The sequence below is a fragment of the Ranitomeya variabilis genome, chromosome 5 (genome assembly GCF_051348905.1).
Source record: "Ranitomeya variabilis isolate aRanVar5 chromosome 5, aRanVar5.hap1, whole genome shotgun sequence".
In the NCBI taxonomy this organism is placed as follows: domain Eukaryota; kingdom Metazoa; phylum Chordata; class Amphibia; order Anura; family Dendrobatidae; genus Ranitomeya; species Ranitomeya variabilis.
This window is the reverse complement of record NC_135236.1, coordinates 530,952,837-530,965,255: the sequence shown is the minus strand read 5'-3', so window position 1 is coordinate 530,965,255 and position 12,419 is coordinate 530,952,837. Positions and strand designations below refer to the sequence as shown.

At 49.7% G+C, this 12,419-nt stretch overlaps 1 protein-coding gene across 4 annotated transcripts in view; it reads left to right on the top strand.

The window, feature by feature from the left end:
- TCERG1 (transcription elongation regulator 1) overlaps positions 1-2,072 on the top strand; it is a 101,603-nt gene extending 99,531 nt beyond the window's left edge. For all 4 annotated transcript variants that reach the window (XM_077265829.1, XM_077265827.1, XM_077265828.1 and 1 more), the window contains 2 exons: positions 654-754; positions 1,105-2,072. In XM_077265829.1, the coding sequence (XP_077121944.1) occupies positions 654-754; positions 1,105-1,306 (303 nt within the window). In that variant the 3' untranslated portion in view covers positions 1,307-2,072. The remainder of the gene's footprint in view (positions 1-653; positions 755-1,104) is intronic.
- The last annotated feature ends 10,347 nt before the right edge of the window (positions 2,073-12,419 follow it).

Here is a 12,419-nt window from a genome sequence, read left to right as displayed (position 1 = left end):
TCTGATAAGGTCTTTTCCGAGCATAATCGGGTGTTAACCAAGTGTTTTCAGCGTGCTCAAAAAATATGTTCAAGTCCCCATGGCTGAATGCCTTGTGGCTGTTAGACAGCCGCAACACATGCAGTGATAGCCTAACAAACAGGCAAATCCCTGCATGTGTTGCGGCTGTCAAACAGCTGCAAGACATTCAGCCACGTGGACTTGGAACATATTTTTCGAGCTTGTCAAAAACATTCGGTTGGCTGCACCTAAGCATGCCTCGGTATAGACCTAACGAGCACGTTCCCTCATCACTAGTAGGAATCTATTAGCTCTTGATGTTGGATTAATCCAACTCAATCATACACAGTAGTCTGCTCCTTGTCAATTCCGATCTGAGAAACATTTTTTAATTTTGACCACAGCTTTAACCTGTGTGGTTAAATCCTGATGGCTAATATGCTCTAACCACAGCAGAGAAGTCAAGATTTATACTACAAAGTTGCTTTAAGTTTTATTGAGATATTTGTGGACATTTATAACAGTAGTAATAGAGTTAAAACTTGAAAGCAGTGGATAAGAGAAAAATTAGAAGCCTTCGTGATATCATTTTTTCTTTGCGTATATTTTGTTTTTCATTTAATGACCTTTTTTTTCTCCTTTTATATTGGCAGAAAAGACAACGAGAATTTGAAGAATATATCAGAGATAAACACATTACTGCCAAAGCTGACTTCAGGACTCTGTTAAAAGAGACAAAATTTATTACATACAGGTTTGTGAAATGTACAATATGAAATAATCCTCCTCATTGCTCTAGTATCTGTTACACTTAATTCGGGAGTATCAGGGAAACCTGTTGCACAATGAATACATCCTGTAGCTGCAGGCCCTTCCATATGGATGCATGGAGTACACTACCTACCAAAAAGCTTAGCACCTACTGTTACACCAACTTAAACATTACCAATGACTCCTAAATCTTGCAAAAATGCTTCTCGTGAGAAAAAGTTTTTTACCTGCAATCCCAACTGCATATTCACGCTTATAATTTTACTGTGATTGGGTATCATTTGTTTTAATTTGTAGGTACAATGACATTTGTCCTAATATTTTTACTTGCAGATCGAAAAAGTTAGTTCAAGAATCCGACCAGCACCTGAAGGATGTAGAAAAGATTCTGCAAAATGACAAACGCTATCTAGTACTTGACTGCATTCCTGACGAACGACGGAAGCTTATTGTATCCTATGTCGATGACCTTGACCGACGTGGTCCCCCTCCCCCACCAACTGCCTCAGAGCCTGCACGAAGATCCACAAAATAGTGGGACATTTCAGAGACTGGTAAAATATCCATTCATACCAAGTGCATGAGCCACCTGCAAGGTTTATGAGATCACAAATCCAACTACAAGTCCGCAAGAAGAGAAACCAACTCAGAGGAGCAGCAGTAGTAGCTTTTCAGCTAAAAATCAAAAAATGGTTATCTGCAACACTCTAGCAATGTAACCTAATGTCATTGTGTCACAGCTGTCATATTTGCTTGACTGGCATTCCCTAGTCTGTCTTGTTATCTACAAATATCTTCTTAATTCAGGTTCATGGAAAAGAAATTGTGGTGTGAGGACACCAGTCACACTGTATCTTATTGCATCATGTTTGAATAGTAAGACAAAATGTTTTTGGAATTCTCTTCAGACCTTCCCTCCCTGATAAAAAAACAAAATGGTAATACATTGCTACAGTCCCAACAAAGGAGCTATTCAGTCTTTGCATAGGTTTTATTTTTGTATATTTTTTTTCCTTTCTCCTGAAATGTCAGTAAGATCACAATTTAGAATGTGGCCTTTGTGTTGCTATCAACCAGATATGATAGTAACTTTTGCTGTAAAAATAAATGAAAAAAAGGTGTATGTCTTTTTTTTCCTCTTAAACTTTTGGTTTGAACTTCATTTCATTTAGCGTAGATGATTACCGGTCAAGGTAATTTTTGTGAAAGCTTATGCTCCTGAAAAATTGTTTCTGAAGTTTACTTTTGTTGGGTTTGTTCGGTTAATGTATTTGAAGTACAATAAACCTTTTTTATATATATGATTTGTAAATATGTATGTTTATTAATGTTTTTTAGGTTATACTTGATGGTGTGTGGTAGAGGTTGGCAACCTGTTGTGAAACTACAGATTCTAAGGGGTAATTTTGATAGGAATATACCTTTTTCTTCCTACTTCTAACTTTGTTGTATTGAAGACAATATTAAGACAGCAGGTGATGGTAGAACATTCTGGAACGAAAACTTTGGCATTCTGTACAACAACGCCGCTGTCGTAGCATACATCACTCATGGAGGGACTTGGAGTCACCTATCCATGGAGGAGGTCTCATAGATTCCTGACTGGGAAGAACTAAATATTCTGGCAATTTCATTGGTCAACATGCCAGGATTAGACAATGAGTCTAATTTTCTAAGTCGCGGAGACTAACTTTGGGACAGAGATCTCTGCTCCCAACCGTGATTGACCAAATCTGTCTACAGTGGGGCACTCCAAACATCAACTTCATGGCATCCAAACGTAACTGTGAAGTTCCTCGGTTTGTGTCAAGATCCATGGTCCCAATTTTCCCTCCCTTATTTGTTTCCTTTTCTTCTACCTCTGCTACCAAAGTTACTCAAGAAGATCAAGTTGAAAGGAATTCCCATCATCCACGCACCTCCTGACTGGCCCAGAAAGACTATGGTAAGCGGAAGTGGTCAACCTCCTTGTAGACGTCCCGATGAGACTTCTGGCTTGACTGGACCTACTTTCCCAGGGTCCTCTCTTCCACCTGAATTCATGGTAGCTTAATTTAATGACTTGGCTGTTGAAGGCACAGTTTTAAAATCCTCAGGCTTCTCTGATCAGGTCATGCGGACCATGCTTAAAGCGCAAATGCCATCCTTGCATGTACAATCGTACCTTGAAGGCCGCCTTGCATTGGTGCAACTCGCGAGATCTCCCCTTGCCTTCCTGCGGTCAAGTCTCTTTTCAAGCTTGGACCTCAGTTCCCTCAATGGCCTGGTCTCGGCCCTATAAATTGTTAGAAAAATCTGTCTTTCAGGACTTTTCTTCAGTGTTGCCTATTCTGTTCCTCCTTACTGGCCTCCATTGGACCACTTGGACCTTAATTTGGTGCTTAATGCCCTACAGGGTCCTTTTTCTTTCTTTTTTTTAATAACTAATCTGTACCATATATCCGCTCTGGCTTCCTGGATGGTCGTTTTCCTAATAGTGATCACTTCTATCAGGCAAGAATCAGAACTGGCAGATCTGTATGGTCACTCTCTGTTCCTTATTCTCAAACTGGACAAGGTGAATTGTGTCAGTTACCCTCTTTCCTAAATTTGTTTCTTCTTTTGTCTTATTGAGGGACTGAACTATGGGATAGTCTGCTGACACTAATTCAATTAAAATTGTCTCCTCCTCAGCAGACTATACCTCGCCTACTGTAGCAGGTTTCCTCAGTTTAGTGTAGTAGTGTCAGTTGGAGGCAAGCTCTCTCAGACCTGTCTTGGGTTAGGCACTAACCACTTTGTTACCGAGAGACATTCATCTGAAAAGCAAAAGTGTAATTGTGCACTCTTTCACCCATACAGCGACAGAGTACAGGCTGTAATTGCTCAGTCCGTATCCTCGCCTCTGTGTGGCCGAACCAACATTCCTTGTCACAGTTGGTGCAGGTACTGGGGTGAAAGTCTGTAAGCCTAATTAGCCCTTGCCGCTGCCCCACAAAGCTGCTTGCATAGAGCAGAAGATAAGGGGATCCAGAGCTACAGGATAGGTAAGTATATCCCTGTTGTAAGGGGCAGATGCAGTTGATGGGGATCCATCTCGTCCAGCTAGTCCCTCGTCCTTAGTAGGTAAGGGTTAGACTAGCGGTGAGCAAGAGAGGGCCATCGCAGTAGTGGCGTCTGCATTGTGGTAACTAGCAGGCGTGTGTTCCTGGCTTGTGGCATGGCCATGGGATCTCTGCCAGTTTGCAGGCAGGAGATTTACCTCAACTGAGAGGAGCCAGAAGACTGCAGCATTTGATTTTTCCTACTCTTGCATGGGATAGAAGCACTTCATCCTTGTCTTAAATAGTGATGAGCGAGTATACTCGTTGCTCGGGTTTTCCCAAGCACGCTTCGGTGGTCTCTGAGTATTTGTAACTGCTCGGAGATTTAGTTTTCATCGCTGCAGCTGAATGATTTACAGTTACTGGCCAGCTTGAATACATGTGGGGATTCCCTAGCAACCAGGCAACCCCCACATGTACTCAGGCTGGCTAGTGGCTGTAAATCATTCAGCTGCGGCGATGAAAACTAAATCTCCGAACACTAACAAATACTCGGAGACCACCTGAGCGTGCTCGGGGAAAACCTGAGCAACGAGTATACTCGCTCATCACTAGTCTTAAACTGTGTAAATTTATTTTGGCAGTTCATGAGTTAATCTGCTCAGTTGAGAGCTCCTGGAGAGTTTAAGCTCTCAGCTGTGCACTGTTTGCAACTACCATCTCCTATGGGTCCTGGCTAGCTTTCATTGTCGATGATAGCTTTTGCTGCATGGCTGGAGTTTGCTGTTGGTGGATTTATCTGTCACTGTTGCTAGGCTGTGTGTGTGAGATTCCCTTTCTTCTTTTACTTTGGTTTAACCCCATCCTCCACTCCCCAGTGCACATTTGTGTGTATGTTTGGTATGTCTCCTACGCCTCATTGGGGGACACAGGAACATGGGTGTTATGCTGCTGCCACTAGGAGGACACTAAGTAAACACAGAAATAATAGCTCCTCCCCTGCAGTATACACCCTCCTGCTGGCTCAGTGAACCAGTTCTTGCTTAGTGTCTGTAGGAGGCACTTGGGTCTGCTTTCAGACCTCTTTTTATTACTCCTTCGCCTCATTGGGGGACACAGGACCATGGGTGTTATGCTGCTGTCCACTAGGAGGCGACACTATGCTCCTCCTCTGCAGTATACACCCCTGGACGGCATCAGCCTTCTCCAGTTTTTGCTTAGTGTCGCATAGGAGGCACACCTAAGATTTTTCTCTTTTACTCTGTTTTTTTCCGACAGATTACAGATGAAGAAAAGTGGGTCTCCTGCGAGACTCCCCGACATGGCTCCTTCCTCGGCCCCCTATTACGGGGTGCCCGGTTGAAGTAGAGATTGCTATTCCCCATGTTGCTCCTTCCCCAGTCCCTCGGGTGCTGGTTCGAAGTCGAGACCCCCCCTCCTTCCCCAATTACTTTTGGTTTTGGGTTGAGGTCGAGGCGAGGATAAAGGCCCCTGAAAGTGACAACAGCACCCTCCCTAATCCCCCTCTGGGGGTATTGGGTTGAGACGCCTCAGGTAGGGCCTGTACAGGCAGCATTCTACAGCTCCCAGCAATGGGCCAGCACACTGCGCCTGCATCCAGGGACCCCAGCCCAGCTGCGGGCTCCTGTTGGGGCCGGGGGGAGTGCAGGCAGGCATGGCACAGACAGACACAGGGCTCCCTGCGCCCCTGTCTCTGCGGCAGCACCAGCTCTATACTGCCTCAGGGGGACCCCTCACCGGGCCCCCTTCCGCTTACAGCCCCACCGCTATCCTGCCTTGAAATCCGGGGGGGGGTCCGGTTCAGATCCGACCCCCTCCCAGACTTTTGCACCGGCCTGGAGCCCTTCTGGGCATCAGGCATTTAATTTAGGCCCCGGCTTCGGCCTAGCTGAAGCCACCGCCTCTTCACCCCCCCCGGCCCGCCCCCCGGATGGCAAATATGACACTCAACGGTGTCATAGAGGGGGCGGATCGAGACAGAAAAGGCGCGTTTTTACATATCTTTGCCGCCTTTTTTCTCAGCACGCCGCCCCCTTCTCCCCCTGCCTCTTCTCCTCGGCGGCCATTTCTACTGCAGCAAGGATTAACCCTGCATCTCCCGGTCTGCAGGACCAGGCCAGCCAGTCTCCGGGGGGCACAGGACTGTGGATCTTCGGCGCTGGACCTAGGGGCAAACTGGTGGGGTAAGATCACAGCTGGGTTGTTTTACTCGGCTGTGAATCCATATTCCCTATAAGGCTCCCCTATAGGGTTCTCTGCATAGCTACCCCTGTAACGTCCTCTACAATACAGCCCTTCTGCACTCTGTGCACTATGCCGGGCTCAAGGTCCAAGAGAACCAGGCAGGACTGCTATTATGCATTCTGCACAGCCTGCAGGACCGCTCTCCCTAGTGGCAGTATCTACCCACACTGCCAGGACTGCACTCAGACTACTGTGTCAGAGCCTCAAGAGGCCCCTAACAATGCTTCGGTGTCTAATGCCACGCCGGAATGGGTCACTCAGATGTCGCAATCTATGACGCAGTCTATAGATAACCTAACCTCCACATTGCTTCAGGCTCTGCAGTGTCATGCCTCGGCTATGACCGTTACCCAGCAAAGGGAGAGCTTGGCTCAGGGACAGGACGACCCTGGCACATCCACGTCTAAGTCAGGACGCAAGCGGACCCACAGTCCATCTATATCATCCCATAGCACTCGGTCATCCCCTTCTAGTGAGAGACACCGTAGTTCCAGGTCAGCTAGACCGTCCCGTCCCCTTCCAGGGACAGACAACGCAGATCTCTGCACTCTGCAATCCCCAACCAGAGAAGGCCTCCTCCCCAGCTCACCCAGCAGGGGACGCCTCAGTGATACACAGGATTCGGAAGGCATCTGCAACTCTGACACAGGGAAACGGAGGGGTCCCTGATCCCAATCCCCCCTAGCAATACTGCGCTAGTTGAGGACTTAATCTCTTCCATCCATCGGGTGCTGGACATTTCTGATCTGCCACCAGAGGCCCCAGAACACAAGATTTCCTTTGAAGGACCTCTGAAGCCGCCTAAGGTTTTCTCTAACCACCCAGAGTTTAAGGCGATCCTTAAAAAGCAGTTCTCACAGCCTGAGAAAAAATTTGCTAATCGCAAATATCTGGAGGCGAGGTACCCCTTCCCGCAGAAGGATACCAAGGAGTGGACAGACCCACCCGAAGTGGACCCCCCAGTCTCTAGACTAGCAGTACAGACCCTCCTTTCACTGCCAGATAGCTCAACCCTCAGGGACGCAGCAGACCGACAGGTAGAACGCATGGCTCGTTCAATTTTCGAGGCCGCAGGGGCATCCCTGACTCCCGCGTTCGCTTCAGTTTGAGCTGCCAAGGCCATTCTGGCCTGGGCCAAAAAATTTACAAGCTCTCTAAGCATTCGCTCCTGAGCTGTCGGACCAAGCGGTTCAAATAGCAGTCGTAGCAGATTACATGCTTCATGCAGCTCTGGATTCAGCAAGGGGTGTAGCGGGGATAGCATCAAACGCCATCACAATTCGGCGTATCCTCTGGCTGTGGGACTGGAAAGCCGACGCAGCCTCAAAGAAGTCCCTCACGCGCCTCCCCTACCTCAGTGGGCGTCTTTTCGGTGAACAGTTGGACACAATGATATCCAACGCCACCGGGGGTAAGAGTACCTCTAATCACTAACTGAAACCTAAACGCACTTACAAGAAGCGTAACCAAACTCGATTCCGATCCTTTTGGAATTCTTCGGGCTGGTCCGTCTCGCATCCAGCACAAAATCGTAGCCGTTCCCATGCAGGGACAACTCACGATCAACGCAAAGGTCGGACAAGACCTGGCAGTCAAAAGCAGCCCAGTCTAAACCCAGAGGAGGAAAATCTCAGACTTTCTCCTCATGATGACTCACTGACCCCGGAAGACACCCGTAGGCGGCCGACTTTTGCTCTTTCATCAAGTCTGGCTGCCTATTACAGAAGACAGGTGGGTCAGGGAACTAGTGTCTTCCGGATACAAGATAGAGTTCACCTCCAACCCACAGGACCGATTCTTCCTCTGTCCCCCCAAAACCACCAGCCAAGGCTCGTGCCTTCCGGAAAGCGGTCTCGCTTTTTCAAGCAGGAGTCCTAGTACCGGTCCCCATGGCCAAGCGCTTCTGAGGGTTCTACTCCAATCTATTCGTAGTTCCCAAGAAAGGCAGCGTGCGGCCCATACTGGACCTAAAACAACTCAACAAATACATACGGGTCCGTCACTTCCGCATGGAGTCCCTTCGGTCCATCATTGCGTCCATGGAGAAGTGAGAATATCTCGCCTCCATAGACATACAAGATGCATACCTCCATATACCGATTGCACCTGTTCATCAGAGATTTCTCAGGATCGCAATTGACCCAGGACCACTACCAGTTCGTGGCTCTCCCGTTCGGACTCGCCACGGCTCCCAGAGTGTTTACCAAAGTCATGGCAGCCACCATGGACGTCCTGCACTCCAGAGGCATAGTAGTCGTTCCATACTTGGACGATCTACTCATCAAGGCTCCCACCTTCAAGTACTGCGAGCTCAGCGTCTCAATCACAATCGACACTGTCGCATGGGTTGGTTAGTCAACCTACAAAAGTCATCACCAACCCCGAGTCAGTCTCTGACCTCCCTGGGAATTCTATACAACACCTCCAGGGGTCTAGTGCTCCTTCCCAAGGACAAGGCACTGGCTCTCCGTCTAGGAGTTCGCACCCTCCTCCGCAAACCCCTGCGATCTCTCCAATTTGCCATGAGAGTCCTCGGCAGGATGGGGGCAGCAATAGAAGCCATCCCATATGCCCAGTTTCGTCTCAGGCCTCTCCAACTAGCCATCCTCAAGTCCTGGGACAAGAACCCTTTCTCGACAGGGAGTTCCAGCTAATGTCGTCAACCAAGAGGTCCCTGCACTGGTGGCTAAAGCCAACCTCGCTAGCAAAGGGGAAATCCTTTCTCACAGGACATTGGAAAGTTTTGACCACCGATGCGAGCCTGACGGGTTGGGGTGCAGTGCACCTACACCACAGGGCAAGTGGTCCCCAGTGGAAGCGACCATGCCCATCAACATCCTGAAAATTCGTGCCATCCTCCTGGCATTGAGGGCCTTTCATCACTTACTGGCAGCCTCTCACATCAGAATACAGTTGGACAATGCCACGGCTGTGGCATATGTGAATCATCAAGGGGGGACCCGCAGTACCCAGGCGATGCGAGAAGTGTCACATATCCTTCACTGGGCGGAGGACATAGGGTCGGTTCTCTCGGCAGTCCACATTCCAGGTGTGGACAACTGGGAAGCAAACTTCCTCAGCCAACAAGAAATAGACTCGGGAGAGTGGTCTCACCATCCCGAAATTTTTCGCCAGATCTGCCATCGCTGGGGGACCCCGGATGTGGACCTAATGGCATCCCACTTCAATGCCAAGGTCTCCAACTTCATGGCCAGAACACACGATCTGCGGTCGCTCGGAGCAGATGCTCTGCTTCAGGACTGGACCCAGTTCCAGCTTCTGTACATTTTTCCACCTCTCCCCCTGATATCCAGAGTGGTGAGGAAGATCAAACAAGAGGGAGTTCCAACAATCCTAATTGCACCGGACTGGCCCAGACGTACATGGTACGCCGACATCGTACAACTTACAGCAGACGCCCCCTGGCGTGTCCCCGACCGCCACGATCTTCTATCACAAGGCCCGTTCTACCACCAGAACTCAGGGGCTCTCAATTTGACGGCGTGGCCCTTGAGACCTGGGTTCTAACCCAGGCAGGGCTCTCGCCGGACGTCATTGGAACCATGATCAGGGCACGGAAGCCAGCCTTTGCCAAGATTTATTACAGTACCTGGAAAGCTTTCTTTTACCTGGTGCGAATCTCGTGGCCAGACCCCACTCCCTTATTCCCTACCCAAAGTACTTGGTTTTCTCCAGTCGGGTCTGGAGGCCAGGCTGTCATTGGGCTCGCTTAAGAGCCAGATGTCAGCCCTCTCAGTGCTTTTTCAAAGGCGCATTGCTACCAAGCCGCAAGTAAGGACTTTTCTTCAGGGGGTTTCCCGATTGGTTCCCCCCTACAGACGACCAATAGAAACGTGAGACCTCAACCTGGTCCTGACAGCATTGCAGGAACCACCCTTCGAACCCCTTAAGGAAGTCCCGCTCCTCCTCTCCCAGAAGGTGGTTTTCCTGGTGGCAATCACCTCACTATGCAGGGTGTCTGAACTGACAGCACTCTCCTGCAGATGGCCCTTCATGGCCTTTCACCAGGACAAGGTAGTTCTTCGTACGGTCCCATCCTTCCTTCCGAAGGTTGTGTCCAACTTCCAACTCAATGAGGAAATTTCACTACCATCCCTTTGTCCGGTCCCGGTTCATGGAGTGGAGAAGGCTCTGCATATGCTTGACCTCGTCAGGGCATTGTGTATATACGTGTCTAGGACTGCGTCCTTCCGGAGGTCTGATTCTCTCTTCCTCCTTCCGGAAGGCGGCCACAAGGGTCTGCCAGCTTCCAAAGCTACCCTTGCCAGGTGCATCAAATCCACCATACAAGAGGCCTACCGCCTTAAGAATTCTCTTCCAGCCGGTATTACGGCACACTACACGGGCGGTAGGGGCCTCCTGGGCCATTCGGCACCAGGCTGCGGCACAACAAGTGTGTAAGGCAGCCACTTGGACTAGCCTACACACGTTTACTAAACACTACAGGGTTCATACCCAGTCCTCAGCGGACTCGAGCCTGGGTAGATGTGTTCTGCAGGCGCCGGTGCCCTAAGTATAGGGGCCTGTCTGCACAATATTCGTCCATTGCGTCCCACCCAGGGACTGCTTTAGGACGTCCCATGGTCCTGTGTCCCCAATGAGGCGACAGTGTAAAGGAGATTTGTGTACTCACCGTAAAATCTCTCTTAGCCTCTAATTGGGGGACACAGCTCCCACCCTGTTGCCCTTTCCGTGCCGTTGTAACTGTTGAGTTCTCATATTGTTTTCTTGAGCTCGTACATAGTTGCCTTCTTTCAGGCATAATTGTTATTCATGTTAAGTTCCTCCTACTGCTTTTGCACAAAACTGGAGAAGGCTGATGCCGTCCAGGGGTGTATACTGCAGAGGAAGAGCCACAGTTAATCTTTTTCAGATTATGCATAGTGTCGCCTCCTAGTGGACAGCAGCATAACACCCATGGTCCTGTGTCCCCCAATTAGAGGCTAAGAGAAAGAGATTTTACGGTGAGTACACAAAAATCTCCTTTTTAGCTTTTTACTTCATTCTATTTTTCCTTAACGGAGCGAATGGGGGCGACGGTTCCTTTCTAGGTTCCGATCTCCCCGGAGCCATCAACAGGCAAGTACGTGGAGCGTCCCTCCCGTATCCTTTCCTGCAACGTTGGATGCCAGCCCTGAGCTCATATTACGGGCGACGGTTCCTTCGTGTTCCGATCTCCCCCCTCCATAGCAGGCGACCACATGGAGTAGCCCTCCATCTACCTCTCCTGGAGCCAGGTACATAGCCGGACATATTATGAATGGCGTCCGTGCAGCCCCCCTCTGCATCACCACTGATATAGCGGATGACACGCATGGCGGCAGAAGCTCTCCACCCCCTCTCTGACTATGGCGACGGTGGATTGAGCATCGGCCCACCGCATCTACCGTGAGTACACTGCAGGGGCCGAGGCGCTGGGGGGAGTCCAGGTCCAAGGGGTATGGGAGGTCCGCACCTTAAGCCTGTGTGCGCGGGTGGTTCGTAGTGCGGCAACCCCACGAAGGAGTGCAGCTAATGTTGGCGCTAATAGCGGTCGCGGCACTGCAGGCCGTAACCGCAGAAGAAAGAAGAAAAAAAATAAATTTTCCCTCAATACAGGCCGGAGTTTTGGCCACGCCCATCGGCAGTTAACCCCGCCCATTTTTCCTGGTGCTTCTCGTTCCCTGTGATGAGCTCCCACTTCCTGGTCTCGGCGGCCATCTTGGGACACCCACAGCCCTGATGCTGCAGCACTGCTCCAGCGTTTCCTATCACAGCCCTCAGGACTAGCGTTTTTCTCTGTCTACACTGCGGACCTGCCCTGGGGACTCGACACAGGACCTGGGTAAGCTGTAGACACACAGCTTAACCCTTCCCCTGCTAGTAAGCGCTTTCCTCCAGGCTTTACTATGTCTCAACCAAAGCCTCACAAAAAGTCTGGGAAAACCCACACTGTATTTTTCGCTGCATGTACCTCTTGTAAGGTATCCTCACCCCGGGGTCACAATACTGCATTGTGCACAGCTTGTGAACCGGTGACTGCTCAGGAGCCACCTGTTGCTGATACTGAACCCAGTGAGCCTAGTCCCCCTGAGTGGGCTACCTCCCTTTCCCGGTCTATGGCATCCCTGGCAAAAGCGTTAGACTCGTTCTGAGACCCTCTAACCAGGGCACCAATACGAACGACGCTTCCGATGGTCAGAACCCCTCGTACTCCAGGGGTCGTACCTTGCCAAGGAGTTCTCACTCTTCCAGGAAAAGGACTCATGCCATATCCCCAGACCATCACCGGTTTTCGGGTTCTGAAAGCTCCATTTCTCGCTCCCCTTCCATTGGGGCTAGTAGAGAACCTGTTTCAGA